At 44.5% G+C, this 25,930-nt stretch overlaps 1 protein-coding gene across 1 annotated transcript in view; it reads left to right on the forward strand.

The window, feature by feature from the left end:
• The first annotated feature begins 1,050 nt into the window (after positions 1-1,050).
• COQ8A (coenzyme Q8A) overlaps positions 1,051-25,930 on the forward strand; it is a 48,452-nt gene continuing 23,572 nt past the window's right edge. The window contains exons 1-4 of the mRNA XM_075496536.1: positions 1,051-1,146; positions 13,811-14,005; positions 16,390-16,800; positions 18,054-18,120. Of these exons, the coding sequence (XP_075352651.1) occupies positions 13,829-14,005; positions 16,390-16,800; positions 18,054-18,120 (655 nt within the window). The 5' untranslated portion in view covers positions 1,051-1,146; positions 13,811-13,828. The remainder of the gene's footprint in view (positions 1,147-13,810; positions 14,006-16,389; positions 16,801-18,053; positions 18,121-25,930) is intronic.

Below are 25,930 nucleotides of genomic sequence, written 5' to 3' on the forward strand. Positions count from 1 at the left end.
ACTAATGCAGCCATGTGGCAAATGCACCATAAAGAATGTATTGTTATTTTTCAGACAGGAAAGTTGCTGACAGAGACAGGCGCTTACCAGAACATCCAGAAAAGCACAGAGCTAGCTGTTACCATTAGCCCCTTGCAGCATCTGTGAGACACCACATCGCTGGAATCAACCTGCAGGAAACATCGTCCTATTTTTATTTCCAACACGTATACGAGCATGCAATTTCCAACACATGCGTGAGCAGTATCAACCGCAATTTTAAGTCAATGCTTTGAAAAATCACACTGGCATCCACGTACAAAGGTTTCTCGGACATGGAGCGCCACAAAATGGAGCTGCTCCCTTCGCTTAGCATTTGCCTGGAGCCTGCTAAGCACAGGGCTCCTGTGCATCTCTTCGTATACATTAACGTCCCCGGAGGGCTGGCGGGACTGCCTGAGCAGTGACGCCCCCCCGCCCCGGCCCTCCTAAGGCGCGGGCTACGAGCGCTGCCTGCCCGCGTCCTTTCCCGCCGAGGGGCCAACCTCCCCCGCCCGGCCCGAGGCCGCCCCGCCAGCCGGGACCGCGGCGAGACACCGCCACCTCTGACTGACACCCCCACACCCCGGGCCGGTCCCCATTCGTTACAGGAGCCCGCCGGCCCGTCGGCGGCCGTCCCGCGGCTGACAGGAGGCGGCAGTGGCGGGGCTGCCGGGCCCCCCCGCGATGCCAGCAGGTCCCCAAGCGCCGCCCGCCCCGCCGGCCTCCCCGCCCGCAGCACACGCACCTCACGCCTCGCCTCGCCTCGCCGCCCCCCGCCCCCCCGCCCAACGGCCGCCGCCGCCGCACGGACCTCACGGGCCTCACGTCCCCCTGCAGCCGCCACGCGCGCCGTCCCGGCCCCCTCCCCGCCCCTCATTGGCCGGCGCCCCGCCCGAGCCCTTCTGCCATTGGCGGGGGCGCGGGGCGCACGGGCTCGGCACGCTCCTCGGCAGCGGTTGCGCCGCGGTACGGGGCGGGGCCTGCGGAGGCGCCAATGGGAGCGCCGCGGGGGCGGGGCGCGAGGCTGGGCCTCGGCAGGGGCGGCCGGGGCGGTAAACAAGCGCGCGGGCCCGGGCGGCGGGCGCGGAGCGGAGAGGAGCGGGGCGACGGCGCTGGGGCGGCCAGGTGAGCGCCGCCGAGCCGGTGGGGCCAGGCCAGGCGAGTCGGTGGCAGCGGCTGCGGCTGCTACGCTGTGCCGGTCCGGTCCGGGCGCGCAGGCTGGGGTACGGGCAGCGGCCGCAGCGGCGGAGGGGAAGGGGCTGCGGGGTACCCGGTCGTGCAGTGCGATGCGATGGAGCGGAGCGGTGCGGGAAGGGAAGGGAGGTGGGCGGTGGCGGCGCTGCCGCAGGGGGAACGCCCGTGCCCGGCGCGGCGAGGACGCGAGGCCGCCGGCCGGCCCCTCGGCCTGGGGGTCGCTCCGCCGGGGCGCCGGTCCCCGGCGGGGGGACGTGTGCGGGGTCCGGCGTGCAATGGCGGCGGCGTGCCAGCGGCTGCCCGAGCCCTGCGGGGCTGGAGCCGGCGAGAAGCCAGCTGGTGCTGCGGCCTGCTCCGTGCCCTTGCTGGGGCCATGAGCGGGGGAGGCCGCGCCGCCCGGAGCCGTCGCCGCGGGCGGTGAGCAGCGGGGCCGCGCCGACACGCCGCAGGGACCGGCCTCGCGGGGCCGCGAGCCGGTCAGCAGGGCCTTCAGCCGCCCTGGCGAGTGACCGAGCGGTACGGGGCACGCTGAGGCGCTTGTAACTGTGCCCGGTTGCCCAACGGGTCGCGTGCGATCCAGGCCTTGTGCAACGGCTGGGTCCGGCCGCGCCGCTGCCGCCTGCTGCAGCCCGTCAGCTCGGGGTGACAACGGGGACCTGTCTGTGTCCCTCCTCCTGTGCCGCAGGGGGGGCTCTGCGCTTAGCAGTCCCGCCCTTCGGAGAGGGGACGGTGCCTCTCCGCTCGCCCGAGCAGGTGCACAGGATATTCTGTATTTTCAGCCTAAAATGGCTTAGGACCAGGGGTGGAATCTGCTTTTCCGCTCTGCTGGGTACACGTCTTGCCACGGACATCGCAGAAGAAAATGCAGAGTCTTGTCCTGTGCTCTGTGTGTGTGTGCTGGCTTTCCAGGCTGCTCTGGTTTAGAGTCTCGCTTCTCTCTGTCACTGGGACTGTTCTGTGCGTCTGGTTAAAGATGGATGTAAAATAAATCCATTGGCTGTTTTGAGCTTGCTTGTAGCCGAAATGGGGGGAAAGAAGCCACAAGACCCTGGCTTCTTTGCTAAGGCACCTGAGGAAATAATCTTACTCTTTGCAAGCGAACAGGCTTGTAGAGTCTTTGTAACAAAGTGGACAGGAATTAATGGGGAGGTACTTAGTTTTAAACAGGCACTGAGCAAACTACCTATAAATAACTACAGATATAAAAGTTTGGCTTGTATAATGTTGATTTCATAGTTACTGACCATCCTAATTTGTGCAGAACTGTATTTGTTATGAAATAACACTATTTCTGATACCCTGGCGCACTCGTGTCCCACCCAGCGGGAATGTAGGTGGGGAACTTCTCTGCATTCCTGCCGTGCAATGAAAATCCAAACTTTGTGCTAAGCTTTACAAAGAATAAAGATGCTGGAAACCTACTCTTAATAGAAGTGCAGCAGGCTCTTTAACTTAGTGTTTATGTAAAAAAAAAAAAAGTGAGAGGATATAAAAGATTCTTCTTTCAATAACCTAAAGTATTGTTTTTCTAAAAAGAATTAACCTAAGGACTTATAAACTTTATTTCCTGAGTTGCTTGTCTTTAAATTAGATTGCTTCACTGAACTTTGAGCATATGCAAAATAATTCTTAGCACTGGGTGCAGAAGGATACTGGCCAAAGTCAGTAGTAGCTCAGTAAAAGACTTCTGAAAGGATTCAGAAATTGCTCCAAGTTAAAGGCTGAAAGCAGATAGGCATTTAAACAGAATTTGGGTGGCCGTGCATTTCTGTGCCATGTAGTAAGAACTTGTCTCTCTTTCTTATACCATCAGGAGGAAAAGTTTAGCTGCAGTTCATGTGCTTACCAGTCTGCTTGCTCTTAGACCAGGAGACTTACGTCTGTATTTTGTAAATGCTTTTTCTTTGCTGTTAGTTAGCAATGACCTTGGTAACCTTGAATAAGATATGCTTAGAATAAACAGTTGTATGTTGTCCAGTCTTACTCAAGAGGGGGGGAAAAAATAGGTGACCTGCTGTGCTTTGACAGTGTCTCCCTTTTAAAAATAAAGCAGTGTGATAAGTAGAAGAAAAGGTCAGAAGATGTGGAGAACTCCCTTACATGTTTACCATCTGAGTGTTGATTACCTTGTTTCATTGCTGTCAAGGAGAATTCTGTGCTATGCAATGCAGCTCTGGTTATTTCATTTGTGGTATTTAGAGCAGGTTAATAATAGCTCATATTGCATCCATGCAGCAAGAACAGAAGTTTTTTTGGCTTCTAGTCGTCCAGTAGTCATTTTACAGGCAAGTGGTGGTCTGTTGTCTCACGCCCTGTTCGTCAGGCTGTATTATTTTTCTAGAAGCTGAGAGGGATGAGAGACAGCAGCTGAATTCCTGCTTCTTAATTTTCCTTGTGTTAAACTGGTTACAGAGCTTTTTTTGTAGGTAAAGATTGGTTTGTTTTTCTTGTGTGTGTGTGGGGGGTTTTATTGTTTAAACAGGGATGCTAGGGATGGCCTGTGTCTCGTGATCTCTTGTGTGTCAGTGTGCATGGTATAGCTTGCTTGGTCCAGCTGGCTTGCTGAACACATCTCAGGACTCAGCTTGATGCATGAATAAGCATTTCTCTTATTCCTTAAATCTACGCGTACTGATGGGTGAACAGTCCAGTTTAGGATGGAGGTAGCAAGTCTGAAGCAGTATTTGGATATCCTATCTCCTATGTGTATGTAGGTCTCCTGGCTTTCTCCCTCTAAAACTGTTTAAGAAAGGAGTCTGGAATAGGAAGCTTTTTGGCTTATTGAGCTCTGTATTCTGGGATGGAGCATCTCTAGGAGAAGAGTAGCTTCTCTCTCAACTTGTTTTATACAAGTGCTTAAAGTGCTGCTTGTTCTGTGAGTGCGTGCTTTCCTTCAGTACCTGAAGAAGAAAATAAGTTATTTGCATGTGGAGCCAAAATGCAAGCTAATGGTAAAGCACAGTAGTTGGAGGGAGGGGGTTTAGTCGGTGGCTGCTTTCCCACCCAGCAGTGAAAACTCATCTTATTGACATGTGGCTATCTTTGGATTCGAAGATGCTCTCAATTTTTTTAGATGCCACTTGTTTTGTTCCCCTCCTTCCTCCCTTCCTTCCCTCCTGTCCTCCCTTACAGTAGACGGCAAAATTAAACCAATCTAATAAGCTGATGACAAAGACAAAGAAATAACAGGATACACAAGTTTTGCCCCTTCTTTGCACAGTTGTGTTTCTGCAACTTATTTTAATGGCTTTTGTGTTTTGTCAGTCAGTAGAAGTGCAGAGCTAAATGAAGCATGCTAAATTTCCAGTTACTCAGTATCTGAAGTGTTCTGTGTGCTTCTCACATTATTTTATAGAAAATAACACTAGCTGCTCTGAAAAACTTAGCTGTCAACCTGAGGAGCTGGCTTCTAGAAACTTTACGAATTCATATGTCCACTTAAACAAGTCTGGACATATATACAGAGTTAAAACATAGGTGGTTTTTTTTCTGGAAACTGCATAAGGCTATGTTTTTTTCTTAAAGACTATGTAGAGACACCACGAAAGATGATGGTGGTCTGGTTGTGATCTAGGTGGTCCTAGAGCTGTTTTGTGTTGTGCAGGTGATAGCTTCCACTTACAAAGTTCTCTTACTATGTTTGTTTTGCCTCTGCAGTTTGTCCTGGTTTTCTGTCTAGATTAGATCTTTATGTAGCCCCTTTCATTGCTATTCATGGCTCCTTTTTAACCAGTTGCACAACTTGGGTTTTTCTGGATGTGCTGAACAAATGTACTGTAAAAGGACTTGATGTAGTATTCTGAAATGTCACAGCTCTTCTGCTGTCTGATTTGTGCCATTTGGGAGTATTAAATCCTCATCTTAGTTTGATATGGTCAAAGTGCTCATCAAGAGAATGATCAGGACTAGGAAAGAGATGGAAGAGAGAATGACTGGGCAGTAAGCTGCAAGTGGATTGAGTGTTTCTTTTAGAGAACTCTTCTAAAATCGGTAGACCTAGAATTTTATATTGCATAGCAAAGTTTTGGGGAGCATGGTCATTCAGAAGTTGCTCTGGGAGGAGTGGGATTTGCAAAAGCACCTATATAAGTTGTTTAAAACTTTGGCTCTTCTAGTTTGGAAAAGCAGTATGTTTATTCTATGTTATATAGAATATGATTTCATCAAATCTACAATTATTTATGCTCTCTCTGTACAGATTACAGATTCTGTATCAGGTATGAGAGCTTGCAGATTAGGTTTAGAAGTAAGTTATGAGAAATAGAGCTCACTACTCTTATTTAGCCTAGTGTCAAAAATACCTATGTGTGGTGAGTAGGAACTGATGCAAATAACTTGTCTGAGGACTGTGGCAGAGCTGTGATGTAGGAGCTGTAGGTTCTAATAGACCATGTTTGCCTTCAGCACAGAGATCAATTTATGTCTTCTTGAAGTAGTCTTTTTCACCTATGGTCCTCTTCTTGCATCCTATTTTCCTCTTCTTACAGGGAGGTTTTGGCACAGCCAGAAAAAAGAAAGCTCCCATAGCTAGGATGCTAGTATGTAAGGGGGCTATGAATAGACTAGGATGTGTTGTAAGTTACTAAATTTGAACTTAACCCTAGCTTCCAGGGCAAGGTTGAAAGTCATGGGATCTATAGACATGTACGCCCGCAGGATCAATAGCGGGAGGCTGTGGCGTTTGACCTGTTCATGGTGATAACAGAAGGGTTACGCGCACCGTGTGAGCAGAGGATGTGTGTATGACACCTGGAGAGACGTGCATGGGGTACCTCGTACTGACCTTGTAACACAGTGACTCAAGACATAGCGTGCATGGTTCTGTCCTGGTGTACAAAAAGGTTAATAAGCAAAGTATCTTCTTACACCTGAGGAAGACAGATGCACAGTACAGTTATAGGGTGCATCTAGTTTTCCAGAACCTTTCTAATTATAAAGGTTCTGACTAGAAACCATTGCTGGTGTGGCATTTAATCATTTAGATATGACTGTTAACAATATACTGTTAAGATGGTCAGCGCAATCTGGCTATAAGTCCTTGTTTCTTTTTGCTCTGTAGGGTTGGATATTTAAAGAACACTAAGGTATAGGCTGTGTGTTGTAAGGATCAGAGTACTCTGGAGAGAGCTGTCTGTTCCCAAACCCATCGCTGGCATGCGGTGTAACTTTGCGTAGGTTACTTGTTCTCTTCCCTCTAAAGTAGAGAACTTTGATATCGGTCCCCTTTCTTTAGCTTTTTGAGATCTATGAGTGAAGAGTGATGTGTGTGTTTAAATGCAAGAGGAAGAGCTGCTATTTTTCTCAAGAATTTTGTCTTAAGTAATGATGTATTTGAGTCTAAAGGAATCTGCACTTGTTTGTGAGGCAGAGCTTTTTATTGGTTTCCAATTCCTAAATTGGACTCAGTGTGCTTTCAGAAAGTCAAAACTTCCAATAAAAACAATTACAACATAACGGTGTATGCCAAAAAACAAATTAACTGCAAACTGATAACCTTCCTCATTTATACTTTTGTATTCTAGTTCAGAGCACTAGACCAGTGGGGAGCTCTGTTGGTTACCTGTGCAGAGCTTAATGCTGTGGAGCTGTGCATCGGACAGGGAGCTGAGCTTTAGTGGTCTCTTCTGCCCTAACTGGTGAGGTGACTCTGCCAGAGCGTAGAGCTGCTCTGCAAACCTGGGGGGAGATGTTTGTAATGTTTAGTTTTTGTTTGAAGTGCAATGTTTGGATTTGATCAGTGCAGAGCTTTAGTGTAACCTTTTTATAAATACCGCTGGTTAGAGTTGTTCCGTATGGATGTGGGAGATTTGTCTCTTAAAGTGATGCTGTATGCTAACACTGACAGAGGGATGACTTGGAACTAGTGAACTGTACTTCCGTGTAAGCTTGCTTTAAAACCAAATAAAGGTGTAAATTCAGCTTGTAGTAGTTCTGTTTCTTAAGTATATGCTTCAAATATGGCATCTGGATGAATCTTGTATTAATCTGTGTGTGTTGTGGTCATGCTCCATTTTTATTTTAATATTCTGTTGTCCTTGTTGCTGGATGAAAGATCTACATGCATGGGAAGTAAATTCTGTGACTAAAGTTATCAGAATTATTCATAGTATTTGAGCCACGTAGAGGATGCAGTGCAATGGCTTGTTCTAAGCACTGCATAAACAGAAGAAAACTCTTGGGTTTCCCTTGTTCTCTTCTGTTCTTCCTTCCTTTCTTCGTGGTAACATAGATAATAATACAAAGATAGGATGTTAGGTATAAATACAACTCCGGACTGGTCCAATAGCCCAAATCTTTGTTGCCCAAATAGTACATTTTAAAGGCCTACAAATGAGGTAAATGGAACATGTTTTGTCCCCTGACTGCAAATACTTATTTCCCAGGAGAAGGCACACAATTCATTCTTGGGGGGAGTGAGTAAGCAGTAGCCTGAAAATCACAGCGATTGCGTTGAATCTACCTCAGTGTAATGGGAAGCAACGTGCGCCCCGGAGAGAACTTATTAGTGTATTGTGTCAAGGCGTATCAGCAGAGGAAGTGGCCTGTAATGAGGGAACGCGCTCTCCCACTAGGATCTTAATTGTGAGTGAATTATTTCTAGATCCGTGGCCAGGGTAGAAAGAGACTCTGTTAATTCCAGGCACGTGGGCTGTGACTACGCTTTTGCATGTCCTCAGACACTGTCCAGAAAGAAGTAAATAGAGCCGTCAGTCCAGAGCATTCACTTTGCATTGATGTATCTGTGCCTAAAATAAAGCAGACTCTGCTTACTTTTAAAGTGTCCAAGCATTCTTTTCACTCTTACGTTGTGTGTCAAGCCATTTATGGGGAAAATTGCTTGTACTGGGTTTTGAACTAGCTGTCATTTGCCAAAAATGACTGCTAAGCCTTCTGAATTTTGGTGGAAAGATGCATTTGTCTGCCAAACAACCCAGTTTTATCAGTGCTATTATAGCGATTAGAGAGTAAACAAGTTCCGCCTGCCCTTCAAAGGTGGTTGTTTTAAATGGCATTGGCAAACTGCTTTGTGCAAGGGTAGTTTTAAAGCAGCTTTCAGAGACTTGATGAATTCAGTTTAAGGAGGCTTGAGTCAAAGCCACGGGGCAGGACTTGAATATAGGAGCCCTTAGTTCTGTTGTAGGTCAGATCTTTAAAGACATTTCTTTTGGAGCTGCAGTCTGTGGGAGATGTGGGGAGGGGGAAGAATGAGGGATAAGCAAGGTAGATCTTCAGTTCAATTTAAAGGATGATGGCAACTTGCTCCTTTTAAAATGCAGTTTGTTCTGTGCCCTGCATAGTTAAAATTTGGGTCAGCTGCAACCCAAGGAATCTAGCTAATGAAAATATGTCTAGGCAGGGACCTGGAAATGTGGTATCAAAGGAACTGGTGGGGAGGTGTGTGACGGAACTGAAAAAGGTCATGAGTGAAAGGATCGCATGAAAGGATTGGTATGGCAACACACGTAAAAAGAAATGGAAGAATCTGTAAAATATCAGTTACAGAACAGCTTAATGAATAATGCTTATTTTGAAGTTAGTCAGCTGCTGGTTTATGGCCACAGAACAATGTGCTGAGTACCTGCTCATCTGTGTCTTGTTTGTGGCGTTTATTATTTTTATTTCATGCTGTTGCCACACTCGCTCTGATGGTATGGGTGGCTATAACACTGATTCCAGGGTTATAGTCCTTGTTTAGATACGACTAAGGTAACAGTGATTGTGATAATGGATAATAGGAAGGGGGGAAGGCATAGAGACTGTTTGTTTCCTTTGGAAGCGTGATACTTAATTATCTGCCTTACTATGTGTTCAGCCTAATATTTGCCATTTTTTCTCATTTATTTAAAAAAAGTTTGAGATAAAGAAGGCAGCTAAAACTTCTGCAGACCTGAGAGGGGGAAATATGGACTACTGTAAAACTGCTGGGGTTTTGGTGGATTTTTTTTTTTGGTTGGTGGTGGATGTTTTTTGGGTTTTTGTTGTTTTTTTAATTATTCAACAGTAGATAAGCTTCTTTCTGGGGTGGATAGCAAACTGTTGAGGGTACAAGTAATTCCCTTACATTGAAAGAGAGACTGTGTTGTCATGCACAGAAAACTTTCAGAAATATTTCTGGTATATTTCTGTATGATTAGAAGTCTCCTTGTGTTTAAACTTGGTCTATCCTATAGATGTGTATGTATGTATATGCATGTGTATGTGTATATATGAGTAAGGTTTTTGACTGTACAAGCATCTGGAAAAAAGCACATGGAGTCAGAAGCTGTTCTGTGTGTCTGTAGGAGCACATGGTTAGCATGTGGAAAAGGGATTGAATGGGAGGGATGTTTAAAACAGTACAAATATAAGAATTTCTCTGTTGCCTGTTGTGAGGCCTTGTGTTTCTGTTACTGGCCTCTGATACGCTGAGTGTCTCAGTATATTTGCTTAAACCTTCAGTCCAGTAGTCTGCCATGTTGAAGAAGGGAGGAAACGCGCTGCAGTTAGTCACTAGAGGACAGTGGCTTGTGAGGCAGCTGGTCGTTGCAGATAGGAGCATCCCAGGCACTGAATTAATTAGTTGTTACAACAGGGTTCAAAATCTGGTGCAATGTCAGGAGATGGTTTACCTACCAGTGTGGCATCTAACCTATACAAGCCCCTCTGCCTGCTGTGTGGACCTCGTCTGGTGTCTGACGATGACTTGGCTCTAGCCTCCTCACGCTGGGTGTTTTCCAGAGATTCATTCAACTGTGAGAAGTTTACTAAGCAAAAATGGTGACTCTGCCTATTCTTGGAAAATAGCTCATGATTGACACTTGTCAACCCTCTTCAATCCAGGTTAGCAGACACTCTGACAGCTTGTGTAGACATGACCAACTTGTCCGTACTCCATGCTGGCAGTGTCCTACTTTGCTAGCACTAGATAGCAGAGTCCTCAGGAGACAAGTCAAGTGTGATCTAGACTTTGTACACTCGGACCAATTCTATTTGAAACCACTCCTTAAATCTGTTTTTCATACAGCTTGCTTACACTGTTTATTTATTGTTTTAGTAGTGGTATGAATAGAACTTGCCGTAGGGGAGGGGGAAGAAAATCCCTTGCCTGCTGTCTGCACTGGGTATTAACACAAATATATTGTTGGGGATATGTCCGAGTCTTCTTGGAAGTGCATGCTTCCTCTGTCTTTCAGTTTTTGTGTCTCTTGTCCTTGCTTGTGCTTCTTGTTTTTTTCATTGAAGAAAAAAGGTAATTTTCCTAATTTGTAGTTATTTTTTGTGCGTAGTCTTTTACCTTCTTGATTATCTAGCATGTATTTTCTTTCATGCGTTCCCCTTCTGGTTGTGATAACCTCGTTAGTCTCTGCTTTCTGTGTCCTTCCCAGGATAATTAACCAACGTGTCCTGCTAAATGTAGGGTCTACAAAACTAGATAACCTGGGATTTCTTCCACTTGAGGAAAATGCCTCCAGTATCAGTTCAGTTGTCATTGCAGTTGTTAGCTCCCGCCTTCATATTGTTTGATGATGGGTACAGACATTACCTGAAGGTTTTCTTGCTCCTGATGCCTATTGCCAAAAGATTAATCATTGCAGTATAGTTATTTTTGTTTCCTCTGCTTTTTCCTGACTGTGCGTTGTTAAAGGTGAGCACTTGGTGTGTGAAAGATGAGGAACTGGAAGGAGATGTCTTACAGACATGATTCTGTTAAAAAGCAGGAGTATGGTCTTGCTTCTGAAAACATGTTCCTCCTTCTCAGCCTTTATTTGTTGGTGACTCTCCTTGGGTTTGACCTCTGAAGTCCTTATTGAGCCATGCCTTGCCTTTGCGCTTGGACTGTGCTTTCCATTTGGGTCTGTGAGCTACCTGCAGAGAATCTGAAAGATCATTGGAAACAGTGAGTCAGTTGCCTGTAGGCTTCTATTTCCTACACAGAGGCCTGTGTTCCAGCAAGGTGCTAGGATAAATGGCCTGTTATAATAGCCTGTCCTCTGGCAGTGATGCATAGGAGCATGTCGCTGATGCTTCTGAGCTAACAAACCACTTGCATGGCACCTAGCTGGTTATAACTGCTGTGCAGAGGAAAGTGGGGGTGATAGCATGGAAGTCACAAGGATACTGGTAGCAATGTGCCCAGTGCTGTCTCTTATAGCCAAACCTGTAAAGGGCAATTGGTCCTCTTTGCTTGTTGGTACGTTCGGCAATGGAGGGTTGAGCACGCATTGTGCTATATATGTGTTCCATTTGTGGTTGCATTGGCTTCCCTGAAATTTTGTTGGAAGATTTAATTTTCAAATGCACATTTAGCGTATCATAACTGTCACTTCAAGGTAAGTCCTTTAGCTGGTTTGGGTGAAAGGAGGATATGGTTTTAGTATCATTAGTTAGAAAGAATTCATGTTAGAAGTGGATGTTTTTGTGTGCGTTGTCTGAGCATATGCTGATCTACATTGCATTACCTTTTGTTGCCCTTCTTGGGAGGGAGTGAACTTTTCGCATTCAGTCTTTCCTGTGCTTCTAATACTCGCGACTACAAAAGCACTTATTTCTTAGTAGTGGCAACCTTTGAACGGTCTCATTTCAGCTAGGACAGTACTGTGTTGTTGACTGGTTTCTTTGCCTGGCTCTGAATTGCAGGGACCGCCTGTGAATGTTTTGAGTGAGATCCATGTGGAAATTTCCAGTGTGAAGATGTGGGGGGAAAAAACCACCTCCTGTTGACAGTACATTTCCTTACCTGACAGGCAGATTTCAAGTTTAACATTGTATAATGCACTTTTAAAACCAACCCTAGTGATGAAACGCTGGAGAGATTCCGGAGTAACACTTCTTACAAGTCTGGAGCATATGGATAGGTCTTGTAAAGATAACCACAGAATAATGACTTGGGTAGGCTGATTTTTATTTTTACAGCTAACCCATTAAGCCCAGACTTGTTGCAAACACTTGACTGTCCTTCTAACAACTGTACTTAAAGCAGGTACTGTATAAGAGTTCCTGGCTACAGTGGTTGTTCCTGATTTTGATCACTGATTAACAGCTGTTGAACAAATATTCCAGTAACCAGGGTTTACCCTGCATTTGCATAATAATGTTTCTGAAATTCAGCTGTAGTAATCCATGCGTCTCCTGTGTGATTGCAGCGAAATTGTCTACTTATCCAGAAATTTAGCTATAGCAGTCCATACTTCCCCTGCATGACTGATACAGCAGACGTGTTTGTGAGACAGGCTTTGTGTTTCCCGAGAAGGTAACTGGATCCAGTTGCTTGTGATCTGCAGCAGGGCGTAATGCCGTGTGTACTGTGGACTCAGGATCACTTGTACCACTTCAGTGTATTAATGTTTATAGTTATAGTGCATATGTGGGTGTTGACAGGTTATCTTCTAAAAATGAATTGGTACCTGTGTACCTACCTAGGGAGTAACTTAAATATTTGGCCTTAGACTAGTGCTCGGTACCTATTGCAGCCAGAACTTTTTATTCTCCAAATCATTGCAGAGGATGCTGTATGGGTAAGGTTGAACCTTAGTCAGCATCTCATGCCAACTGCATGCCTCTCTCTTCTGGGTCAGTAAAGGTGGGAAGAACGTGCAACTGAGCCAGCCCTGGAACTGTGACCCCGACTGTGCTTTAAAGGTGTGGGAGATGAGTGAAATAAGCAGGTGAAAATCTCCCTTGCAAAATGGTTTTGACACCCTGGCCACTCCTGCTTTTCTTTTACGTGAACCACAGTGATGTAGGAGATCCGGTGTCCTGAGCCTGGGCTTGGTTCTAGGCTGAGGCAAGGAGTCGGTGGAACTTGTTCTTCTCAGACACGCTCTGCCCGGCACCCTACAGTGCCCAGTTTGTATTTGAAGACATTGAAATTGCACAGACTGTTAGGAATCTGAGATGGAGTGCCTCTTGAACAGGAAGGGTGACTGAGTCAAAAATTTATCACTGTAGTGCAGTACTTTGAAATGCTGCAGTAGGCAGGTGTTCTGAGCGTACTTAAGTTTCCCATTAAATGTAGCAGAGTGAGCTACAAGTTGGGGACTGAGCAGACTGCCCTTGGAGGACAAACAAAGCTTATGCATTGGTGTGGGGGTGAAGAAATTTGGCTATGTAAAATGAGCAGGCATAGCTCCAGGGCAGGAATGGGATGTGACAGTTAGTACACTTCAGCCATGTTATCAGGCACTGAGAATATGTTCCAGGTCCTGATGATAATTAAAGGTCAAATGCTAATGCTTTTAATCCTTTTTAAACATCTGGAAGGAATCAGGACCATCTTTGCAGCGTTACTGACATTTACCTGTCTTTGCTTCCCCTGGTCAATGGTAACTTGAATATTTATGTGGAGTCCTGGAACGTTATCCTAACTCATGAACAGTCATAAGGAGAGCCCTCGCTTTGCCTGGTAAGGTCAGCTACCTAGCTGTCATTCAAGCTGGCCTGTGTGCTATCTGAGCTGTAAACAAGTTCCTGTGGTGGCTGGTTGCCAAAGCGGAAAGAGATTGTCTAGGATATGGCACTGGCTCTTAGGTGACTTGAAACTGGTTGCAAACTTGTTCCTTGACCTCTTTCTCCCCCCCCCCCCCCCCCCCCCCCCCCTTTCTTTTTCATCTTTCAGCACGGAAAGACATCAGTCATGGCGGGTGATGCCATCATGATCATGAGAGGCTTGACAAAGCTTAGTAAAGCAGTCCTAGAAACCCAAGCGGGACAGCTTCGGCAGGTGCTCCTTGGGGGCGATGCAGTTACCATTGCAAGGACTCTCCAGGCCGCTGCTGAAGAACAGTTCAGTTCTGCCTTGGGGAAAATGCAGGTAAGCAAGGCTCTTTGTGCACAGTCTAGTCTGATGTTTTGCTTTTCCTTCAGGTACTTTTTGGTTTTGTTGTGAGAGTGGCTAGGAACTCGCATCGTGAACTGGAACCTAGCTCAGAAGTGCTGGATTGATAATACAGATGTTTCAGTGCTCTGGGAATTCTCCAGGATTTCTGTGGTGTGCAGTAGGTGCTCGGAGAGGAATGTTACTGCGGAGTGTTTTTGTTTCCATTACTGAGTGTTTAAGACATGCTGAAAATGAAACGTGCTCTGTTCACCTCATCTTGTCAAAGATCAAGCTCTTGCTAAGATTGGCCACCAGCTTTGTTATTTAAAGTGTCCTTTAAACCAGTCATTGATTACCTCTTCTTTGACTAAGTGAATGAGCTCTTTTAGAGTGAATTGGACTTATCTCAGTGCTGCTTCCTTTCTTGGCAGAATCGGTGCAGGTGATATTTTTCAGAATGGCTCAGGGTCAGGTGTTTGCATGTTCATCACTTACAGCCCAGGCTGGATTTTCAGAACTGATTTTCAAATGAGGAACATAAGGAAAGCCAGTCTTTTTTTTTTTTTTTTTTCCTAAGCAGCGGCTTCTGTCACCAGACATGGGGATGGATTTATAAGAGCTTCACATTTGCTGTGTTTCCATCTCTTGAAAACATGGGGCTTGTCTGAGAAAAGAACTTCTCTTAATCAAAAATGATTATCCTTTATTGTCCTTTAGAAAGACAGTGTAGCTCAGATCATAATTTTTGAAGCAGAAACTAATGAGTGAGGTTTTGATGGTTTTTTATGCACTGAGTTTAGACTATCATGGCAATCTGTAGCTTCAGTCCTAGAATCTGGGCCTGTGTTTGCTTGGTTCTATTTAAGCTTGCAATAGAAATACCCTAAGTGTGTTTGTTTATGGGAATAGTGCTTTGTCTTGCCTTTGTCCTCCTTTTGCATCCAGGAAGAGCAAGGGAGATGATGTTCTCCTGTTTCTGTGCATGTTTCTCTGCACAAGAGAGGCCCCACAAGCACACCTGCAGAACACTTGCCCTGTGTTCTGTAAATGAGTTGCATGAGAAGCTGCTGCCAAAGCAGGGCTCAGTAAGAAATCTGTAGTCTGAAGCTACAACACTTTCTGTTTTGCAGAAAGGAAAGCTTTTATGTTAAGTGACTATATTTCACTTCTCTTGATCTGTGGCAGGGTTTTGGCTGTCTGTCATGCTTTTTAAAATTTAAGTATGGAAGTAGAGAGGCCTTCTTGCTTGAAAAAATCAGTCAGTATTGTGGCTGCAGTCTCCATCTGTAAACAGATTTCTCCTCTTCCCCCAGCTGTGATGCTGAGGTTCAGAATAGCATGAGACCTGCTGAATAACAGGAAAGGCCATGTTCTGCTTTTTTCTGTAAGGAAGGGAAATGTAATTAGTGTTTAGGAAAGAGCTTAAAATACGCTGCCTGCTTGCCTGACCACAGCAGGATTTAAAATCCTATTTATTGGCTGTAATAGTCATCAGTTCTTCCATGGTATTGCCACTACTGAGGTAGGTAACTAGAAAATATCAAGTAACAAGTAAATAGGAGATAATGCTCTACTGTTGACTTTTTTAAACTTTTTTTTTCTACATTGAAAAGTGGTGGGGAAATACCTGGACTTAGTGGGGCAGCTCTTGCAGGTCAAGACAGAACAGAAAAGACTGTCAGAGAAGCTTGCCTTGAGTGTTGCTGTGTCTGATGCTGCTACCCTTGCTTCAAGCACAGAATTTTATTTACTTATTTTGGGATGACAACACACCCTGCCGTAGTTCAGTGGTTGAATAATGAAATGTGTTTTGCAGTTGGTAATGTCATGGCCATGGAAGTCTGAGCTTATTTTGCCTATAAGTAGGTATCTGGTATTGCTTCAGGTGGCTTTGGGCTTGAAAGTGCTGACATTGCATGATTAGGGACAGGATAGGAGGAGGGAGCATGGCAGGGGTAAGAACTGAATATTATGAAGTTTAGCTTTTTGTTATCCCTCCTAAGTATATCTTATGTGATATTGCAGCTCCCATCACCTGTTGTTTCTGAGCAGTGTATTGCTTCTAGTGAACTCCATAATTAGTGATCCTTCCTGGCAGTGTACGTAGAACAAGGCGTCTCCAGTTATGGGTATTTGAGAAGCTGTTAACTAATTTGTCCCATCAGTGGGGCTGAAAGACTGCCAGTGACCCCAGGTGCCCTTAGTGTCTCTTCCTTTTTCCTGTCTCTTACTGTGAATGTCTGCAGTGCCAGAGTCTCTACAAATTACTTATTGAGGAGACATGTCAGCCTAGCTGCATGCCCATCTCTGAGGACCACGGATGGGTGGGGAGCAGGTTTTAAGTTCTTTTCTTAAAGTATTTCTGTTGTTATTTGCAGGAACTAGGCAAACAGCAGGAGAACTTAACTGATCTCAGTGAGGATTTTGGGAAAGACTATGACTTCTCAGCCCGAGAGCCGTCAGATGCTCCAATGGACTTCTCCACTGCCCCTGGCAAGCCTCACGAACACAGCGGTGAAGGCCCTGCTTACTCTCACACTACGAATGGACCTTTTAGAAGTGTTGGTGAGACTGGAGATTCTGGCATGGGTCAGAAGCCTTTCCCTCCCAAAATGGATGCAAGGTTATTTGGAGGCTTTAGGGACCCTGGAAATCCTTTTGCTGCTGCCTTTGGACAAAATAGGGCTTTTCACCAAGACCATTCCTCTGTTAGTGGATTAACAGCTGAAGATATCGATAAAGCCAGACAGGCCAAAACAGGTTCAGAGCAGAAGCCCTACAAACAGATGGTATGGGGGTTTTTTTGTTCGTTTGTTTTTTTAAAATTAAGGATTCCTAGTACTATGGTTGCTATACTGGATTATCCTTACTCACCTTCTCCTGTGTTTCTCTCATTTCTTCCTCTTCCGCTATTCCCTTTTGTGGAGGCAAATTAAATCTGTTCTCTGTGATATTTATTCTGTCAATAGCTTTTTAGGCTCCCCTTTCACACCTGCCCCCTCTGTATCAGCTATTCTGATGTGAGAGGATGTTTAAAAAGCATACACAGAGTTAGACTTCAGTTTGATATTAACGGGAGCTCTCCTTTCATTCACTGGACTATGGGGACTCGATGTATTTATTGATGCATGTTACAGTAATGAAGGGTCTGTATTTCATCCCAGTTTTTGGGGTGAAGTGTTGAGCAGGTGGGGACAGCTGTAGGCTACAAAGGTTTGAAGACTGACCTAAAGAGTCTATCTTCTCCTTGAAGGGCCCTGTTCCCTTTAGCTAGCTATTTTGCTATGGCTGTGAAGAAAGAATTGGACCTAAGCTCCTCTCAGTGAAGGCTGTGGCTTCCTGTACTGTGTCTTGCAGTCCTTCTAGAGGTGGAGGGAATGTTGCCCTGAGCATTAGTAGATTGGAGGGTAGCATAGCTCACAATTGTTGCTTTAGTGCTTCATGGCTTTGTGTGAGCCAGCGCAGAAAGCCCACAGCAGAATTCACAGTAGAGATACTTGCCATCTGCTCTGACCTTCTGCCTCCTTCCCCAGACCCAGTATCAGATGCCACTGTGGGTTCACTCACTCAGGATATTGGTTTGATGAAACTGTACACTTCTGCTGCTCCAGCTGCTGTGTGTGTGGGAATTATCTACAGTACTGTGAACCTGATAACCTTCCATGAGTTTTAATTCCATGTGTGGAAGGGAGTTCGGGTTGGCATTGTGCTGCTTCTCCAAGTTCAAAATATAAGGGCTGCTGAGGTGAAAGTAAAAATGGGGTTTCTAAACACGGTTGTCAGCTTCTCTATCTTTCCCACCCTCTTGTCTGCTCCTCTGCTTAGTGTATGTTTCGGTTCATGGTGTGTCTGTTCTGCAGTGTGTTCACTTGAAAATCTTTCAACACATACAAAGCTTGGTGCTCAAGAAAAGCTTTCTGTAGCACAGAGTTGTTCGAGTGCTTTCAAAGTTGTACTCTGAATTTGCAGGTTTCTGACCATGCCCAGTTCATTTGTGGATTTCTTTTTGTCTTGTTTTCCTTTCCCCCTCTTTCTGCTGCAGCTCAGCGAGCGGGCCCGGGAGAGGAAGGTTCCTGTCACAAGGATTGGACGGCTCGCCAACTTTGGAGGTCAGTTTGCACACCCACATTTGCAAAGTCACTACGCTTGCACGTACTGATTAATGGCTGGCTATGACAGTGCTCCTACTGAAGCATTAGTTGGTTCTACGTTCTAGTTAAGCTTGCTAATAGGGAAGTGCTTTCCCACAAACAGCTAGTTAGCTCAAAGCTTGATTTGGCCTTTTGCATTACAATTATGGATCTTGGCCTTTAGTCAGAATGAAGGTATACTTTGAATCCTGTCTTCTGTCACTCTTTTGTCATATCTAACTGCTACTGTGATAGTATGGCAAAAAAGAAGGCTCTGCACTTAAACAGACCTTTCAGATGCATTCAGCAAGCTACCTGAAAACAAGAACTACAGAGCTGGCATGGGTTTTCATTTGTCTTAAGATGGCAGGCTGATATATTCCTGGAGCTTAGGTTTTGTATACCTGTTCTGAAATGGGAAAAAAAAAAAGTCACTCTTAAGAGTGTAGGGCAGATGATTTGGGAGTGCATAGTAGAACTGCACATCTTCATGGTAACACATACCGGGCTGTGCTGTTTTAATGAGAGGGAGAGAGTGAGGTGCAGGCTGTTCTCCAGTCTGTACAAATACCCTGGTCTTGCATATGTGACTTGACTTTACTGAGGAAGCTCTCCTTCTAGTACTTACAGTATGCTGTTACTGTCAAGTATAGACAGCTGGAGCAGCTGTTATTTTAAATAATTTTTCCCAAACTTATCCTTGCTACTTCTCTGAACAGTGGTTAAATATAAAACATATCCTTTTGGTATTGATTTTTGATTTATTGAGCTTGTAAGATCAAGCTAGCTGAAACCTATGTGAATTTTATTTGCAGAATGGGACTTACTATGCTAAAAAGCACCTAAATATCTTCAGTAATATTAACAGATGGTGCTTATCTAATGTTGTATTTCCAAAGCCATCAAAGGACTTAACATGTTCCTGAGAAAAAGGGAAATATCACAGTATTGCAGGTGGAAGAGATGATCACAGCTAGTCTTACTTAGCTGATCATTAGATGAGTAGTCTCTCTGTTGTGGTGGGGTTTTTTTTTTGTGACTGTAGTGTTTTGAGATGATAGTAGCCTATCTAGGTTGTGAACAGTCTCTCCCAAGTAGCATGTTAGGCCCTTGTGGCTCTTGTGATTCTCTTCCACAAAATTTGATTAGAGAAGCACATGTGCAAAGTAGACATCCTTGTGTTATGGATCCCAGAAGAAAGAAAAATAGCCTGTTGAATGTAATTTAGATCAACTGTTATATAATAAAAACCCCAACAGTTATTCTTCCTCTGTGTGTCTCTTTGTCAGACTAATATGCACACTAGGAGGAGCTGGGGGCAGGGACTGATTCTATGCAGTGTAGGAATAAACAGCAAGTGAGTTTTGTGGTAAGGTTTTAATGCTGGTCAGATCTCTTTAACCCTGAAGTTCATTGCTGGTGCTCTGGCTTCTCAGCATGCTTAGTATTCCTTAAGAGAAGCAGGATTAATGATCTGCTTTTTGGAGTAACAAGGCATCACTTTAAAACTCACTTGACTTCTTTCTTTTTAAGCTCTAGTAGCATAGAGGTCTCCATTCTAATCTAGCCTTGATTTTTATGGAAAGTGTCACAGCACTTTTAGCTGTCATCTTCCGAATTTATCTGTGGCTGCTTGCTGACAGCTGGTGGATGTGAAGTGGCAGATGACCAAATTTTCTGTGAACTTTGAGTTCCAGTGCTGTTGCTGTATGCCTCAGCTCTTGGCAGCCAAGGCTGTTGCGTGAGGAAAGGCTGACTCATGCTTCAAGGGGAAATATAACTAACTACCTGTCTTCTCCTAACCTCAGGTTAAAAAACAAACCAAAAAAACCCCACCAAACCAAAACCACGAAGGGGGAATAAGAAAGAAAGAAATTGTTTATAAGCAGCATCCCCAGTCATATCTGCATGTGTCATCTATTTTTTGGTCTTGCCCTTCTCCTGCAGTTGTCTGTTTTATGTGATTGAAATTGCTGGCAAGACAGAGCTCTTGCTTTCAGACTGCTTTTTGGGGGGACATTGTGTTGCAAAAATGGTGTTCAGATTCTCCGTTCTCGGCAATCTCTTGTTAGCATTCATTGCTTATCTTTCCCTCTGAATTTTTCCTTGCAACAGCACAGAGAAATAGTACTGTCAGTACACTGGCTAACAAACAACAGATGTGGCCTATAGGTAGGTTTTTTCCAGTTTAAGAAAGCCCTTGGTAATATTTTGGTAGGTTGGGTAATGCTTGAAGAAGGTTTCTGAGGGTGTGGTGAGTAGTGTGGGCAGCCCCACATGGCAAGGACTGCCTGTAAGGAACGCTTCTTAATGGTCAGATCTTGACCCAGACTGATTAGAGCTTTTAAATAGCCTCTAGAACTGCATAGAAAGAGGGACTCCGTTTATAGCAAGGAGCAGCTCCCGCTTGCTATTTGGTCCAAGTTTAGAGCGTTTTTTTGCGACCTGCACATGGCCTTGAGAGAGCCAGTGCAATTGTGAAACCCCATCAGCTAATTCTAGTGTGGCTTTTCCTGATGGGCTGTTATCTGATGAGAAATGTTCTTTTCAAATTGCACCTTATGAAGCATTTTAAATGCTCGAACCAGGATGCCTTAGCTGGTGGCAAGAGCTGTGGTGTACCATTCATTTGTACCTGGTTTTGATTCCTCTGAAGTTGTTGGTGAGCTCTGGCTTATGGTTGACGGTTTTCCTGTTAGATTGTGAGCAGGGGAAGATTGTGTGCCGCTCCTAGCTACTTACTGTCCTCGCTGTCTGTCCTTTCTAGGTATTAGTCTCAGGAGTGATGCAAGAGGTAACGTGTACAATTTTTAAATATCTGCAAGCTGAAGAGTGAGGCTGATTAAGGGAGTCTCATGAGGGCATAGGAGGCAGTTTCCAACTGAGATGAGAATTGATTTTTGCTTTCCTAAGATCCAACCCAACTTAATGTATTTTTTTTTTTTAGAGAAGGCAAGATAAGCTTGAAGTAAACTAAGTGTTTCAAAGCTCGGTGGTAGGTGAGTTGGAAGTTCCCTATGCCTGCACAGTGTGTGTTCTCTCTCATGCATTTTCTCTTGTCTTGCCTTTTCAATGGAAGTTAGAAACAAGGTGTAGGATGATTTAATGAGTCTCCAATTACATTATTGGGTTTTGGGAGCACCTGCTGCTGCTGAGGGATGACGGTTAACAGCTGGAAGGAGCCCTTCTGCAGGGGATGTCACTGTTAACCTGCGGAATAGTAGTGACCCAGCTCTGTCCTTGCTTCCCAGGACATTCAAATGATCAGAATTAAACAGGGGATAGCAGGGTTGGGGGTGCGATTATTTCCTGCTCTACTAGCTGCCTCTTTGCATTGCCTTGAAAATAATTAAGGGCAGGAGGCTGCTCCCTATCTGTGAGGGAGTATAGCTTAGAGCAAGTAAGCTTTTTGTGCACAATTTTTCTTGTGTGCTTTGGGATGCCATCTTCATTTGAAGACCCCAGGAAATCATTGTGGGAAATACAATGGTTGAGGTGGATTCTTCCCCTACCACCTCCACACCAGTCAAACTAGCATTTGACTCTGATTTTTCTTAGTGGGATAAAAACCACTTTTTTTTCTTTATTTTCATATTAGAAGAACATCATTTTAGACTTGGAGAAGATGGAAAGATGTTGAGTAGGTCAAAAGCAGAGTTCATGTAACTATTCCTGGGGTTCAGATAGCTGAATTCCCATGCTATATTGGCATGACCCCATTCACACTTGAATCATTCCTCCTCCTGTCTTTGCATGTTTTTTGTTGTCCCCTTGATGTTATAGGGAATGTTGATCTCTCAGCTGTGGTGGGTGATGGACAAATTAGTAACAGGAGGCAGAAATACTTGGACTGCAGAGTTTGCCTGGCTTCTTGCCTCTTCTGGAGCAAAGAACATTTTCTCCAATGCTTGCATGTAATACTGAGCAAACAGTATTACTGTTTCTCTGTAATCAGCACAAGACCCTCTACTGAACTTCTTTGTCCTTTATATGTATTTTTGTATGCTTCTTGCAGCAGCTGGAGTGACTGCTGGTAGCTGTATTTATAGTACTAAATATCATCCTTGATTTTTATTTGTTTGTTATTTTACTTTTTCTTCCCAGGACTGGAATTGGTAAAACAGATTTTTCTGCAGTTTTTTGTTCCGTTCTTGTTTTGTAGCCTGATGGGTCATCAGTTCCACCCACACAGTTCTTGATCTTTTCTTTATTTCCATTCTCCATTCCTTGCATCATTTGACTTTTCCAAGCAGTTTCTGTCTCCGTTAATCATATTCCTGGTTTGTAAGTTTATTATTTTAATGATATAATAAGATCCTTTTGCAATAAAGAAAATTCAGGAAGCTTGCAATGAAGTCTAGATCTAATGTGATTGTAGCAATTTTGCAAAAAAAAAAAGCTAGCCTCTTGAGGTATAGTATTAAAGTATATAAAGGCATGACAACTACAGGATTTGGATTGTCGTGTGAGTGACAAGTGAGTGTGGCTTTCTTCTGGTGAACATTTAATGCTCAGAAAGCTAGTGGAAATTGATGCACAACTGTCTGCAGCTTGCAACGTGTTCTGTGTGGTGCTTGGAGTGTTTGACGTGACTGAAACCAGGGCACAGGCTGCTCCAGGGGAGAGTCTCACCCACCCCTGCACTTGGCAGGCTGAGCAGAGTGATAACAGCCCATTCAGTCTCCTGTTTGTTTTGTTGTGTCAGTTGCTGAGCAAGAGGATTCTTCCTGAACAAAACTGATTCCAGATCATCTCTTGATGGGCTTGGGTTGAAGTGTAATGGGTGCTGGAGTTGCCTGGAAAATGTCTGAAGAGGCACTCTGCTGGTATATAACCAAGTGGCATTTTCCAGGCCTGAAATAATCTGTCTGTATAAAGTGCAAAATGCAGGAGCGTGACTTTCTAGAGGTGCTTGGGGATGTTATTTTCCAAGGTGCTAAACTGTGGCTGTTCAGTGATGCTGAATATTGTCCCAAAATGATTAATCTTGGAGGAAATACTCATCTTGCAGACAAGGAAAATGAAGGACGTCAGGAGTGACTTATGCAAGGTCAGTAGACTAGTGGCCCAGAGGAGGAGAGTGCTTTTCTACAGCTGTGCAGGTTCTTTGGAGGGATGACTTGTTCCTGGTGACAGGTGAACGGCTGGCAGCGTGTGGTGGGTTGACCTTGGCTGGTAGCTAAGCCCTGTGCAGCCACTCACTTGTTTTCTCCCACAGCAGGACAGAATAGGAAGAGCAAAAGCGAGAAAACTTGGGAGTTGAGATAAAGACAGTTTAAGAGGTGAAGCAAAGCTCTGTATGCAAACAAAGCAGCAAGAGGAATTCATTCACTACTCCCTATCAGCAGGCAGATGTCCAGCCACTTCCTGGGAAGCAGGGCCTCAGCATCTGTAAGAGTTACTTGGGAAGGCAAACACCATAACCCCAAACATCCCCCCTTTTATCCTCCTTTCTCCAAGCTTTTACTGCTGAGCATGACATTGTACGGTAGGGATATCCCTTTCATTGATTTGGATCAGCTGTCCTGACTGTGTCCCCTCCCAGCCTCTTGCCCACCCCCAGCCTACTCATTGCAGGGGCAGAGTGGGGAGAAGAAGAAGCCTTGATGCTGTGCAAACACTGCCCAGCAACAGCTAAAACATTGGTGCGTTATCAACACTTGCAGTCACAAATCCAACACACAGCGTGATACAGGCTGTTATGAAGAAAATTAACTCCTATCTCAGCCAAACCCAGTACACAGCTTTATTTGTGTTCAAGTAACGCGTGCCTAGACCAAGCCTTTCAGATGGGTGGATATGCAGGAGAGGCCTGGAAAACAAATCTGAGTGGCATTTCAGGAAATGAGTGGTGGGGCTCTCAACCCTCCTGTCTAGTACTTGCTTTCTGAACCCTAGAGTGTTAGTCTGGTTTGTAACATGAGGAAAGGTGAAGTTTTCCACGCTGGTGTTTGTTGTGTGAGCTGTCTGTGCTCCAGATGCCACAGTGAATGAAATTCAGGTTGGTGAAGGAGAAGGTAATATGTTCCTGAAGTTCAGGGTCAGGGTGATCCCTAGCACTGGTGTTAGAGCCATGAGGAATTTAGCCCATTATTTAATTCCCTGATTTCATAGTTCTTCTGATAATAACTTGGTAAAAACAAAGGAATAACGTGAGCAGCTGAGACTTCTGAAAAGTGGCAGCTTTTTCTAAGCCCTGGACATTCAGGGAAAGGGCCAAGTTTTAGCATTGCTCTGATGAGAAATAAAACTTTGAATTGTCACCTGTTTCTTGGCGATAGAAGGTTACATATCCAGCTGACTTCATTTTTGCAGGCTTGTTTGCTAAGAAGCAGCAGACACCCAAGATGCAGATGATCCTGCAGAGTCCCAAGAGTATTATCTACCCTTCTGCTACCACATTTAGAGCAGGGCTGCATATGCCCCAAGATGTTTCCAGGTAGTTACTGAACGTTTGAAGTAGGAATGCTGCATTACATTTTCACATAATACCCTGAGCTAAGTATCCTGCTGTGTACTGTGAGTATAGTGTGAAGATGCTTGAAGCCTTTGTTTAAACTTCAGACCTTTAAACCTTAGCAGCTTTTAATAGCGAACTTGTTTATGGCTGGCTTTAGTTTATTTGAAACTGTTGTTGACTGATGAGTGGAGTTAATTATCTAGCAAATTGGACAGAGTGGAGCAGTGAGCAAATCTAAGAGGAGCTATTGTGACAGAAGCTCTTTTTCTAGTGTAGTCTACAATATGGTTTAGTTCAGATGCTCAGCTGTGTACAGCCGTGAGAGGGGAGGTGTGACACCCGCTTGTTAGGAGTCTGATCTTGCCTACACTGATGTAAACACAAGCTGCTTTGGAGTGTGCTAGAACTTCTCCATCTTTATTCTGGAAGGCAGGGTAGAATCTGGTTCCTAGTCTTTCGTTTGCCTTTAAAGTGGGTTGTGTCTTAATGATGAAGAGAGATTAGAAACTTCAGATATGATTTACTTTACGTATAGGAATAAATCTCAGTAGTGAACATAGAGCCTTTAGAAGGAGATACAACGTATTTAATTTGGAACAAATTACTGCCAGCCCAGTTCAACTAGCTTTGATAATGACCAAGCTGATTTCTGATGGGGAGCATTGCTTTGGAGGTGGTGAAAGTGGGATCAAGGCCAACAGAAGTGCTCTGTGAGTGGTATTCAGTCTAGAAAAATTACATTTTGTTGATGAGATCTATCTTCATTGGCTTCCTCTCTGACTCTCAGTACTTTCTCCTCCAAATTACTGTCTCGCCTGTGGGATCTGTTTGGAGATGACTGTGTATCAGCATTTTAATAATTATTGTTTATGCTCTGTTTGAAAAGTCTCTTTGCTTCTTTCCTGTGGAGTCTAGGGATATTTTTCTCATTTTGTTCAGCTAATAAAATCTCTGGATTTCTGGTGCAAAAGACTTGCTCAGTGGTCATGCGTGGCTTGGAACTATTGAAGGTTCTGCACAAGCTAGCTAGTAACAGCAGACTTCCTTAGGCTTAAATTTGGCATTTCAGTGCCAAACCTCCATAGGAAAACTTGCAGAAAATATGGAAAACTTACCAAAAAAATCCCCCAAAAATTATTCCAGGGGTTTTTAATCTAAGTATTATAATGTTAAAATCATGGCATCCTGTGAAAGTTATATTTGTTCTGAATTTAGATTTCTGTATTATGCCATATGCTCTTAAACATTCATGTACAATGGAGCATGAAAGGTTGCCTGGCAGTTAAATGGCATGGGAGTGGCCCTGGAAGCAGTCCTTGCGAAGGCCTT

The sequence above is a fragment of the Mycteria americana genome, chromosome 3 (assembly GCF_035582795.1).
Source record: "Mycteria americana isolate JAX WOST 10 ecotype Jacksonville Zoo and Gardens chromosome 3, USCA_MyAme_1.0, whole genome shotgun sequence".
In the NCBI taxonomy this organism is placed as follows: domain Eukaryota; kingdom Metazoa; phylum Chordata; class Aves; order Ciconiiformes; family Ciconiidae; genus Mycteria; species Mycteria americana.